This window comes from Theropithecus gelada, chromosome 12 (genome assembly GCF_003255815.1).
Source record: "Theropithecus gelada isolate Dixy chromosome 12, Tgel_1.0, whole genome shotgun sequence".
NCBI classification, from domain to species: domain Eukaryota; kingdom Metazoa; phylum Chordata; class Mammalia; order Primates; family Cercopithecidae; genus Theropithecus; species Theropithecus gelada.
In genome coordinates, this window is record NC_037680.1 from 109,662,149 (window position 1) to 109,674,899 (window position 12,751).

General features: G+C 50.6%; 1 protein-coding gene across 1 annotated transcript; it reads left to right on the forward strand.

Moving 5' to 3' along the window:
• The first annotated feature begins 9,907 nt into the window (after window positions 1-9,907).
• Window positions 9,908-12,287, forward strand: NEU2 (neuraminidase 2). The gene is made up of 2 exons (XM_025405520.1): window positions 9,908-10,111; window positions 11,346-12,287. The coding sequence occupies exons 1-2, from the start codon at window positions 9,908-9,910 to the stop codon at window positions 12,285-12,287; spliced, it is 1,146 nt and encodes a 381-aa protein (XP_025261305.1).
• The last annotated feature ends 464 nt before the right edge of the window (window positions 12,288-12,751 follow it).

The window sequence follows — 12,751 nt, forward strand, 5'->3', positions numbered from 1 at the left end:
CTCAGTTTGGCCTGGGAATTCCAGCAAAGCACGGGGTCAAGCGGACTTGTGGAACCCACTGGAAATGGGTTTTTCTTGGGGAAAGAGGCTGACCATGCATGGGGCTTGCTACCTCCAGGGTTGCTCTGCCAGTGCGGTTAGCTGACCGGAGGCAGAGCTGCCTGCTGTTGGGAGAGATGGCATTATTCTGATGTGGGAGACAGCAGGTCAAGTCCCACCCCAAACTCAGCCAAAAACAAAGACTTTTCCTCTGGGAAAAGCTGCCCAGGGCACCACTTCCCCACTCCCCACAACTGTTGACTCCCTTTGGTTGTTGTAGAATCCTGGAGGCAGGGACCAGGGCTTCTCTGTTTATCTGTTTCCTGCGCTGGAAGGTGCTCCATACAGATCTATGAAATGCCAAGCATCTCCCCAAAGCGGGCAAGATGAATGCCAGCAGGGAGGCCCCAGGCTTTGCAAGGTGCCCACAAGGTTGTGCTCCCAACAAGAGATGGAAAGGAGGCGGGCATGGGTCACCCGATGTTGTCTTTTGTCAGGGACTTCACAGAACATTCAGACATCAGAATCCCAGCTGTGGGGCTCGTGGCAGGAAACCCCAGTGACTGGGTTCTGGAATCTGGCAGATCCAGGCTCAGATCCACTCATCTCCACCACCAACTGGCTGTGTGCTCCTGGGGAAGCCTCTCTGACCCACTTCTCTGTTTCCCCACATCTGTGATAGGATGTGAAGGCCAGCCTGAGGGGCTGCGTGGGAGAAGTGAGATTTCACGTGCAAGACGCCTGGTACTGGCAAGGCCAGAGCAGCACCAGCTACTGGTAGCCTTAGTGGGACCCTATGAAATTGTTCCTGTTTGGCTATTTTAATCTACAGAATGGCAGTTTCTCAGAGTTCAACCTGATAGTGTCACCTCTGATATTGTCTGGCTACTTGAGTGTGAGGCTGGGTTTTGCTGAGACCCTTGTCCACCCCCACCCAGCGGGATTCAGGTTCCAGCTCCTTCCCCACCCACATCCTCTTGATCCTCATCTAGGCTCAGCCCCTAGCAGTGGAAGGGTCCTGGGTGGGCACCTCACATAGTTCCCTTCCCACCAGTTGGAGCAGCTGAACCCAGGAAGGTAGATTCTTGCCAAAGATGCACAAACTATTAGGCGTGGACCTAGGACCAGAATCCAAATTTTTAGACTCCTAATTCAGTTCTCTTCCCACCACATCAGCCGAGAGCAGCTGCCAATGTTTGGAGCCAGGGCACTGGGTCAAGGTGAACCAGCTGTTTATAAGACATGCTAAAGCCTGGCATGGAATTTAATGAGGTGCAGGACAATAGCACTTTCAGGACTTCTCTCAGAGGGAGTACTGCATGGGCTCAGAAGCGTCTTTAGTCCCAGCTCTGCCACTCGAGGGTTAGGCAAGCTCGGTTTCCTCATCTGCACAGTGGAATAATTACAGCAGCTACTTGAGAGGGCGTTGCAAGGGTTAGATGAATCAATATTTGTAAATTGTATTGTCAATAATAAAATTTGTAAATACAATTTACACACATTTTAAGAAAATATTGGAGAGCACCAAAAGAGTGTCCAGCACTTTGTAAGGCCATGTAAGTGTTTGGTATTATTATTTGAGGCAGAGTCTCGCTCTGTCACCCAGGCTGGAGTGCAGTGGCACGATCTTGGCTCACTGCAACCTCCGTCTCCTGGGTTCAAGTGATTCTCCTGCCTCAGCCTCCCGAGCAGCTGGAATTACAGGTGCCTGCCACCACGCCCAGCTAATTTTCGTATTTTTAATACAGACGAGGTTTCACCAGGTTGGCCAGGCTGGTCTCAAACTTCTGACCTCAGGTGATCTGCCAGCCTCGGCCTCCCAAAGTGCTGGGATTATAGATGTGAGCCACCATGCCCGGCCTGGTATATTCTTATGAAGACACTTGGGGATTGATGTAGGTGGGTCTGAGTTGGGGCCAGGGCTGAGGCATTGCTGAGGATGAGAGATAAGAGCCCTCAAGCTGACCTTGGGGTCCTGTTTCTCCTCCCCGACCTCCAGTGCCCGACTTTGTCTCGAAATACACACAAGACAAACACTTGAAAGACCAGCAGATTGCATAGGGGTTGGGGTGAGGAGGAGTCCACAGCTTCCTGCCTCCACATCGTCTTCTCTGCCATAAGGAGCATCACTCCACACCTCCCAGGTCTTACAGAGTCCAGGGTTAGTGATGGCAAATGAGGCGATCCCTGTAAAGTGCTTGTACAGGTTCTGGTCCTAGCAGGCCATATCTAGGTGTTTGGCAACAATCCTAAACCTTCCATCCCCCAAAGAATGCAAATTCCACGAGAGCAAGGATCTTGGTCTGGTTTATTGATGATGTAACCCAAGTTCCTAGATGAATGCCGGGAACACGGTAGGAACACAGTAAATACTTGCTGCAAGAAATAATAACTTTGTCCCCACCCTCCAAGAGATTAGAATCTAGGCCAGGCATGGTGGCTCATGCCTGTAATCCTAGCACTTTGGGAGGCCGAGGTGGCAGATCACCTGAGGTCAGGAGTTCAAGACCAGCCCCACCAACATGGTGAAACTTTGTCTCTACTAAAAATACAAAATTAGCCAGGCGTGGTGGCAGGTGACCATAATCCCAGCTACTTGGGAGACTGAGGCAGGAGAACGGCTTAGACCCTAGAGGCAGATGTTGCAGTGAGCCAAGATCGTGCCACTGCACTCTAGCCTGGGCAGCAGAAGAAAAACTCAGTCTCAAAAAAAAAAAAGGAGATTAGAATTTAAAGGAGGAATCTGGAACACAATCACGGACACTATGGAAATCAGTTCCGAATACTTTAACCTCATGTGTTCCCAAAGCTTCCTCCGGTTTGCTTTCCTGATCGTGTTGATTCTTCTGCTCTCTAAGGGCCAGGCCCCTCCCAGTCAACACTGTCTCTGCTTCATCCAGGCTTTTGTTTGACCTCACCTGGAAAACTGCAACACACTCACCTTCCGTGCTATTCCCCCTGAAACCAAAAGGGGCACTTACTAAAAATAAATCAGGTTGGGTAATTCCCTTGTCTAAAAATGTTTGAAATCTTCCCATTGCCTCCAGGCTAAAATCCAACTCCTATGACCAAGAAGCACATGCAAAGATGCTTAGCCTCCTTAGTCATCAGGGAAATGCAAATCAAAAGCCACAGTGAGATGCCACTTCACACCCACTAGGAAGGCTAGAATCAAAAGAACTGAAAGGACATACTAACAAGTGTTGATGAGGATGTGGAACAATTAGAACCCTCCCACAATGCCTGTGAAAATGTGGAGTGGTATAGCTGCTGTGGAAGATAACTGGGCAGATCCTCAAAAAGTTAAATACAAAATGACTGTATGACCCAGCAATTCCGCTCCTAGGCAGATACCCCAGAACACTGGAGGCATATGTCTGCACAAAAACTTCTACACTAGCGTTCATAACAGCATTCATCAAAATAGCCTGAAACACCAGAAACAACCCAAATGCCCATCCATGGATGAATTCATAAATAAAGTGTGATTTATTAGCTAGGCATGGTGGCATGTGCCTGTAATCCCAGCTACTCAGGAGGCTGAGGCAGAAGAATTGCTCGACCCCGGGAGGTGGAGGTTGCAGTGAGCTGAGATCCCACCATTTCACTCCAGCCTGGGAGACAGAGCAAGACTCTGTCTCAGGAAAAAAAAAAAAAAAAAAAAAAAAAAAGCGACTTCGTCTATTTGTGTTGCTATAACAAAATACCACAGACTAAGTAATTTATAAATAATAGAAATTTATTTCCCTGGAGGCTGGAAAGTCCAAGATCAAGACACCAGCAGATTCAACATCTGGTGAAGGCTCGGTCTCTGCTTCCAAGATGGTGCTGTTATATACAAAATTTTGGGCCACAAAAGGAATAGCACTCGAATATAAAATTTTCTTTTTAATTCTCAGCAAGGCAAGTTACTCCTATAGAAGGGTGCGTCCTTACAGATGGAGCAATGGTGAGTGCACACTTGGACAAGGGAGGGGAAGGGGTTCTTATCCCTGACACACGTGGCCCCTGCTGCTGTGTCGTTCCCCTATTGGCTAGGGTTAGACCGCACGGGCTAAACTAATTCCGATTGACCAATTTAAAGGGAATGATGGGATCAGTGCTTTGGCAGGAATCAGAGCACAGCAGGTAGCAGGTAATTGGAATAAGTCAGGCTACAGCAGGTAATCGAAAAAGGTTTCTTTACAAGGAAGTTAAGTTTAAAAGTAGAAGGCAAAGAATTGAACATACTGACATATTAATTCTTTGAAAAGAAATTTAGAACTCATATCTAACAGTGCCTTGTTTCTGCATCCCCTGGAGGGGACGAACACGGTGTCCTCACATGGTGGAGGGAGGGGGACAAACCACTCCCCCAAGCTCTTTCATAAAGATTCTAGTCTCTTCCATCTTCACGGCCTGGTCCTACCTCTTAATACTATTGCATTGGGGATTAAGTTTTGACATGAATTTTGAAGAGGATACAAGCATTCAAACCATAGCGGTGGTGTAGCCATACAATAAAATATATATATATATATATTTTTTGAGACGAAGTCTCACTCTGTCTCCCAGGCTGGAGTGCAGTGGCCGGATCTCAGCTCACTGCAAGCTCCACCTTCCAGGTTCACGCCATTCTCCTGCCTCAGCCTCCCGACTAGCTGGGACTACAGGCGCCTGCCACCTCGCCCTGCTGGTTTTTTGTATTTTTTTAGTAGAGACGGGGTTTCACTATGTTACCCAGGATGGTCTGGATCTCCTGACCTCGTGATCCGCCCGTCTCGGCCTCCCAAAGTGCTGGGATTACAGGCTTGAGCCACCGCGCTCAGCCAATAAAATATTATTGAGCCATGAAAAGGAATGAGATGCTGACACACACTACAACCTGGATGAACCTTGGAAACATGGTGCTCGGTGGAAGACGCCAGTCTCACAGGCCACATAGCATATGATTGCATTTACATGAAATGTCCAGAATAGGCAAATCCAGAGAGACAGAACATAGATGAGTGGTTGCCAGGGGCTGAGGGGACTGGGTAATGGAGTGTAAACCAGAAATAACATGCTAAGCCCCCCAACCAACGGAATGGACCCTTCCTCAGCCAAGGGCATTCCCAAGTTAACCTGAAAAACTAGTTCAGACCATGACGGGAAGTGGGGGTCAGAGGTCAACCATGTCTCCTACCTTCCTCCTTTTGGAATTCAGATATAGTTGACCAGCATTAACATTAAAAGAAATCTCTCTTTTTTTTTTTTTTTTTTTTTTTTGAGGCGGAGTCTTGCTCTGTCACCCAGGCTGGAGTGCTTACTGCAACCTCTGCCTCCCAGGTTCAAGCAATTCTCCTGCCTCAGCCTCCCAAGTAGCTGGGATTACAGGTGCATGCCACCATGCCTGGCTAATTTTTATATTTTTAGTAGAAACAGGGATTCTTAATGTTGTCCAGGCTGGTCTCGAACTCCTGACCTCAGGTGATCCACCGCCTCAGCCTCCCAAAGTGTTGGGATGACAGGCGTGAGCCACCACACCTGGCTAAAACAGATCTTAAGGCTGATGAAACAGACCTTTTGTAGCAATAAGACACCAAATTCCAACCTAACTCTAGTATAGCATCACAGGACAGATAGCAAGTCCTGAATGAAATTAAAGTATTTTAGTCCCCAAATGTATTTCTTTGACATATTTTGAAATGGCCTTGCAAAGCTGTCTCTTGTGAGGAAAAATCTGCATTCTGTAGAGAATCTCCTTCCCTTTCCAGGCCTTTTCCTGATCCAGGAGAGAATTAACTAAGACTCTGGCACCTTTTTAGGTCCATGGAGAGCTCTGAAGCCTGCCACTTGGAGGCCTCATCTGCATGATAAAACCTTGGTCTCCGGCCGGGCGCGGTGGCTCACGCCTGTAATCCCAGCACTTTGGGAGGCCGAGACGGGCGGATCACGAGGTCAGGAGATCGAGACCATCCTGGCTAACACGGTGAAACTCCGTCTCTACTAAAAAAACAAAAAACTAGCCGGGCGAGGTGGCGGGCGCCTGTAGTCCCAGCTACTCGGGAGGCTGAGGCAGGAGAATGGCGTGAACCCAGGAGGCGGAGCTTGCAGTGAGCCGAGATCGTGCCACTGCACTCCAGCCTGGGCGACAGAGCGAGACTCCGTCTCAAAAAAAAAAAAAAAACAAAAAACAAAACAAAAAAAAAAACCTTGGTCTCCACAACCGCTCATCTTAACCCAAACATTCCTTTCTACTGATTCCAGGTCTTTAGATAAACTCTTTTGACCAACCGCCAATTAGAAAATTTTTGGAATCTACCTATGATCTAGAAACTGCCTCCCCTACCCCCACCTCAAGTTGTCCCGCCTTTCCAGACGGAAGCAATGTACATCTTACGTGTATTGTTTTACGTCGTAAGTCTCCCTAAAATGCATAAAACCAAGCTGTACTCTGACCACGATGGGCACATAGGATCTCCTGGGGCTGTGTCATGAGCCATTGGTTACTCATATTTGGCTATAAATCTCTTTTATAGCCAAATAGTATAAATAGTATAGTATAGTATAGTATGGTATAGTATAGTATAGTACAGTATAGTATAGTACAGTACAGTATACTATAGTATACTATACTATACTATAGTACAGTGTACTATAGTATACTATAAATCTCTTCAAATATTTTACAGAGTTTGACAGTTTTCATTGACAGGAGAGTGACTGCTCACAGGTATGCGATTTCTTCTGGAGTCGTGAAAATATTCTGGAATTGGATAGTGGTTATGGCTGTATAACTTTATGAAAATACTAAAAAACCACCGAATCATACACTTCTCAAACTCCTGACCTCAGGTGATCCACCCGCTTTGGCGTCCCAAAGTGCTGGGATTACAGGCGTGAGCCACAGCACCCAGCCTGAATCATACACTTCTGAAAGGTAAATTTTATAGCATGTGAATTATATCTCTATTTTATTTTATTTTTTGTTTTGAGACAGGGTCTCACTCTGTTGCCCAGGCTGGAGCGCAGTTGCGCTATCTCAGCTGACTGCAATCTCCACCTCTCGGGCTCAAGCAATCCTTCCACCTCAGCCTCCCGAGTAGCTGGAACTACAGACATGTGTCACCATGACTGGCTAATGTTTGTATTTTTTGTAGAGATGGGGTTTTGTCATGTTGCCCAGGCTGGTCTGGAACTTCTGGACTCAAGCAATCCACCAGCCTCTGCCTCCCAAAGTGCTGGGATTACAGGCGTGAGCCACTGTGCCTGGCCACATATCTCAATCTTAAGCATCGATGGTGGGTCTCTTCTTGAGGGTGGGCCAGCCAGTGGCTTTGCTCCCTAATTCTAGCCTGAAGCCCCTGTTCTCTCCCTTGCCCCATCTTCTCTCTAAGGCTTGAGCCACCAATTCTGGTCACACTCACCTCATGGAGCCCACTAGCCCCTTTCCTAGGCCTTAGGCTGGACCTCCACTCAACCCCAAAGGCCCTGTGTGTGTCTTGCCTTCTGATTCCTCCTGAAGACACCTCTGTCATGTTTTCCCCTCTAGAATGTCTTTATAGATTTCCTCAGCTGGCCGGGCGTGGTGGTTCACGCCTGTAATCCCAGCACTTTCGGAGGCCGAGGCGGGCGGATCACCTGAGGTCAGGAGTTCGAGATCAGCTTGACTAACATGGAGAAACCCCATCTCCACTGAAAATACAAAATTAGCTGGGCATGGTGGTGCATGCCTGTAATTGGAGTCTGAGGCAGGAGGAGCACTTGAACCGGGCAGGTGGAGACTGCGGTGAGCCGAGATTGCACCATTACACTCCAGTCTGGGCAACAAGAGTGAAACTCCGTCTCGAAAAAAAAGATTTCCTCAGCTAACCTTCTTCCCTCCTTTCCTCCCACGTTGTATAGAGAAGGCCAGCCATTGTAATCCATACAGAAATTCTGGCCCTGAGGACATTTAAATACAAACATTTTAAACTGAATTATACCATCTCTGCTGAATTTCCATCAAGGACACACTTTCCAGAGCCGACTCTATGGAGCTTACATAAATCCTTGATCAATTTTCAAGAGAACACTGTGAAACTGCATAGTTCTCCTCCATTTTCATTTTTACCTGTTATCACATTTGGTTCTTTCCTGCTGACATTTTCTAACAACGTTTCAGCATAGGCCTCCCGATGTCTATCAAGGCGAGTTTTCTTGGATTACAATTTGCAGGTCTAGATTTTATCACCAAGCCATGAACCTCCCACCCAAGTTTAGGGAATAGCATGTTTTTTCCTTGTGTGGCTTTTGCCCTTGTAAGTTTTATTTTCGCGTACCGTCCTAATGTTAATGTTCACTGTGGTTGAGTGAAAGACTGATAGATTACATTTATTTCTCCAAGATGCTAAGTTTTAAATAGATAACGCATGCATGTGGTAGAAAAATGAGAGCAGGACGAAAGTGTGCACAAAGGCAAACCTTGCCCCTCTTGCCGGCCCCTTGCCCACTTGCCCTCTGCAAAGGCTGTGTCTCAGACGGGGTGCCCAGGATGCTGCCTCTGACATGGAGACCCACGGCAGGCAGGAGCCTCCGAGGAAAGGGAGGAGCAGCAGAGAAAGAGGCGGCTGCAATGCAGTCTCAGGGAAGGCCCAGCCGCCCCGAGGGAGCTCCAGAGCCGCGCTGTTCCTGGTCAGGACGTCAGGAAGAGGCTGTTTAGGCTCTGGGTGTACCAGTCATCACTCAGTCCTTCTTCGGTATGACCTGGGGCAGAGTCTTCATCTGGGAACAACTGGCCCCTCCTCCCCAGGTCAGGGCCCTGCAGCCAACACTCCCCAGAGCTGGGGGATGCATCCTCCCAAAGGGACCTAGGCAGCTCAGCCCGAAAACCACTGTCACCCACTGTCCCCGAGTTACCTCTGTCCCCTCTTACCCTTTTTAGCCGAAGACTTATTTTTAATTGTTATTTTCTTAGACCTCTGGAGCACCCCGCGCCCCCAGCCTGGGTTAGCTGTCAGGAGCTGCTGTCTCTTCCTTTCCCACTGCGGCTCCACCCCCTCGCTGCCTCAGGGGGAGCCCACGCAGCGGGGGCAGCCGGGCCTCAGCCTCAGGCAGCCTGGGGAGCAGAACCTTAGAAGCCACGCGTTTTCTTTTTCCTTTTTTTTTGAAACAACTTTCTAGGGCTCTGGAGTTATAAAAAGCTCCCATGTGTCACTTTTCAGCATTTGGGCAGCTGCCGAATGCCACCCGGACTGCCCTGCTGCCCTCCCAAGGTGTGCCCCTGGACTGATGGGCTGGGCTTGGCAAAAGCAGCTGGAGGTTATCGAAAATCTGTTGTAAGGAGCATTGTTAACTTATAATAAAAATCGAATCCAAAACATGCTTTTGCGGCCGGGCGCGGTGGCTCACGCCTGTAATCCCAGCACTTTGGGAGGCCGAGGCGGGCGGATCACAAGCTCACGAGATCGAGACCACGGTGAAACCCCGTCTCTACTAAAAATACAAAAAAATTAGCCGGGCGCGGTTGTGGGCGCCTGTAGTCCCAGCTACTCGGGAGGCTGAGGCAGGAGAATGGCGTGAACCCGGGAGGCGGAGCTTGCAGTGAGCAAGCATAGCGCCACTGCACTCCAGCCTGGGCGACAGAGCGAGACTCCGTCTCAAAAAAAAAAACAAAAAAAAAAAAAAACAAAACATGCTTTTGCAATACCCCCTCCCAATATCCACCAGAGGCAAAGGCAGAATTAAGAAGCAGGGTCTTGAGACGTAGGAAAGGAGAATGAACCCCACGCAGGAGGAGGACAGGCTGCCCCGACTTTGGTCCACTTGGCCAGGGGGTGAGCACCACCTGTCTTGGGGAATGACTCTGGACCCATCTCAGGTGTGGCTGCAGGTGACACATCTTCTCTTCCTGTCCACCCCCAGCCCCATGGCCTCCCTCCCTGTCCTGCAGAAGGAGAGCGTGTTCCAGTCGGGAGCCGCCCATGCCTACAGAATCCCTGCCCTGCTCTACCTGCCTGGGCAGCAGACCCTGCTGGCCTTCGCGGAACAGCGGGCAAGCAAGAAGGATGAGCACGCAGAGCTGATTGTCCTGTGCAGAGGAGGCTACGATGCATCCACCCGCCAGGTTCAGGTGAGGCAGGAGGTGTCTGCACTGGCTCCTCAGGGCTCTGCCATACCCTTCGCTGCTGTGATCAGGGGCCAGGCCTGGATCTCAGGGAATAAAGGGACAACTTTATCCCTCAATGGCGGAGGTCCGGAGGAGAGATAGAGCAGAGAAAGTGCCCCCAGTGGTCACCTGGACCTCTGGGTTCACCATGAATTAGTCCAGTTGACCTCCATCTGTTTTCCTGAATGATTGCATGAGTTGCCCAGCATCCTTGATAACCTGAGGGAGGAATAGTTCCGTGTTGCATAATGGGTGGTTGTGTCCTTTGAATAAAATTAAGTTGGGGACCCAGGGGGCGGGTGATGGCTTGTGTCCTGAAGTTCCATCTTATAGATTAAATAATTAATCCTGATGACAGCACCCAAGGCTGGCTGATCATAGTGGAAGAGTTTAATATTATTATCATTCCTTTGTGGTCATAACTACACAGCTGTTCAAAGCATGGGATTTGAAGCAGATGGACCTGGGTTCAAGTCCTGGTTCCGCCACTGACCAGAGGTGTGGCCTACGCAACTCCTCCACCCTGTCTCAGTCTCTTGTTCACTGTAATAATGGAGCTATTAACACCTGTCCCCCAGGGGTTTAGGCATTAGATGAGACCGTGGATGTTAGACTTTCGGTGCTGTGTCTGTGCTTAGAATTGCTCAATGGGGGTAGCTGTTAATAAATGGGGACAGACAGCACATGTGACATAGACTTGGGGATTCTGGAGGTTCAATGTGACTCCTCCTTTGCTGCATGAGTAGGATATGGAGTGTAGAAGGTGAGAGGTGACCGTCACATTCTGTCTTGTACTGGTCAGGCTACTGCCCCTCCCGCCAGGGCTTTGCTATTCAAGGATGGCAAGCTGGACTGGGGTGGGAAGTGGAGGATGAAGTTGGGAATGGCTCATGCACAAGTCATCTTCGTATCTTGTGGTCTGGCAGGTGGGTGTTCTGTAAATGCATATTGATGGCAATGGAAGGAACAGAATCACTCAGCCAAGCGTGGCTGCCTTGGAGTGTTGAGGTGGATCCCTGGGTCCCGTAGCTCTGGGGAAATGTGGTGAGGAGGATATGAGTGTTGGGTGAAGAGTTCTCCTCGATGACTTTTGACTCTAACCCGGGAGACACGCCCATGCCTACCCCTCCCACGCATGCGGCTCCTGGCACCATCCCCAGCTGTTTCAAGGCTGCCTTCTTTCTCTCTCCTCGCTCAGTGGCAAGCTCAGGAGGTGGTGGCCCAGGCCCAGCTGGATGGACACCGGTCCATGAACCCATGCCCCTTGTATGATGCGCAGACGGGGACACTCTTCCTCTTCTTCATTGCCATCCCTGGGCAAGTCACGGAGCAACAGCAGCTGCAGACCAGGGCCAATGTGACGCGGCTGTGCCAAGTAACCAGCACTGACCACGGGAGGACCTGGAGCTCCCCCAGAGACCTCACTGATGCGGCCATCGGCCCAGCCTACCGGGAATGGTCCACCTTTGCGGTGGGCCCGGGGCATTGCTTGCAGCTGCACGACAGGGCCCAGAGCCTGGTGGTGCCCGCCTATGCCTACCGGAACCTTCACCCCATCCAAAGGCCGAGCCCCTCCGCCTTCTGCTTCCTCAGCCATGACCATGGGCGCACGTGGGTGAGAGGGCACTTTGTGGCCCAGGACACCCTGGAGTGCCAGGTGGCCGAAGTCGAGGCTGGGGAGCAGAGGGTGGTGACCCTCAACGCGAGAAGCCACCTCCGAGCCAGGATCCAGGCCCAGAGCACCAATGACGGGCTTGATTTCCAGGAGTCTCAGCTGGTGAAGAAGCTGGTGGAGCCGCCGCCCCAGGGCTGCCAAGGGAGTGTCATCAGCTTCCCCAGCCCCCACTCGGGGCCCGGTTCCCCAGCCCAGTGGCTGCTCTACACTCACCCCACACACTCCTGGCAGAGGGCCGATCTGGGCGCCTACCTCAACCCGCGACCTCCAGCCCCCGAGGCCTGGTCGGAGCCAGTACTGCTGGCCAAGGGCAACTGTGCCTACTCAGATCTCCAGAGCATGGGCACCGGCCCCGATGGGTCCCCCTTGTTTGGGTGTCTGTACGAAGCCAATGATTACGAGGAGATTGTCTTTCTCATGTTCACCCTGAAGCAAGCCTTCCCGGCTGAGTACCTGCCTCAGTGAGCCCACCGTGCCCAGCACAAGGGCCTCGCTTTCACCTGCACTCCTGGCTCAGAGGCTCTGCGGTTGCCTCTCCTTCCCGTGGCCCCTGGACGTGGGGGCCACTCTGGGCTCCCTTCGGTGCCGGTGTGTGGAGAGAGGTCCACCTCTTGCCCTTTTCCTCCTGCATGGTTCCAGTCTTCCCAAAAGGTTCTATTTCAGCCCAGAAACCACAAGTGCCTGGCTGCCCGTCGCCCCTCCATAGGCAAGGCGTGGAGGGTCCTGCAGCGCAGCTGTCACCTTGCCTGCCTGTCCCCCAATCCCAGCTTTGTGTAGGTCTTGACAAATTTCCTAGTTCAACCCCTTCCTTCTCGGGAACCACTCATTGCGTTCCTGGGGAAGAACTGAGACCACGTTGTAAATTAGCAGAGATGTGTGAGTGTCCATGTGTATCTGTGTGTGCATGTGTGTTCGTGTGTGTCCATGTG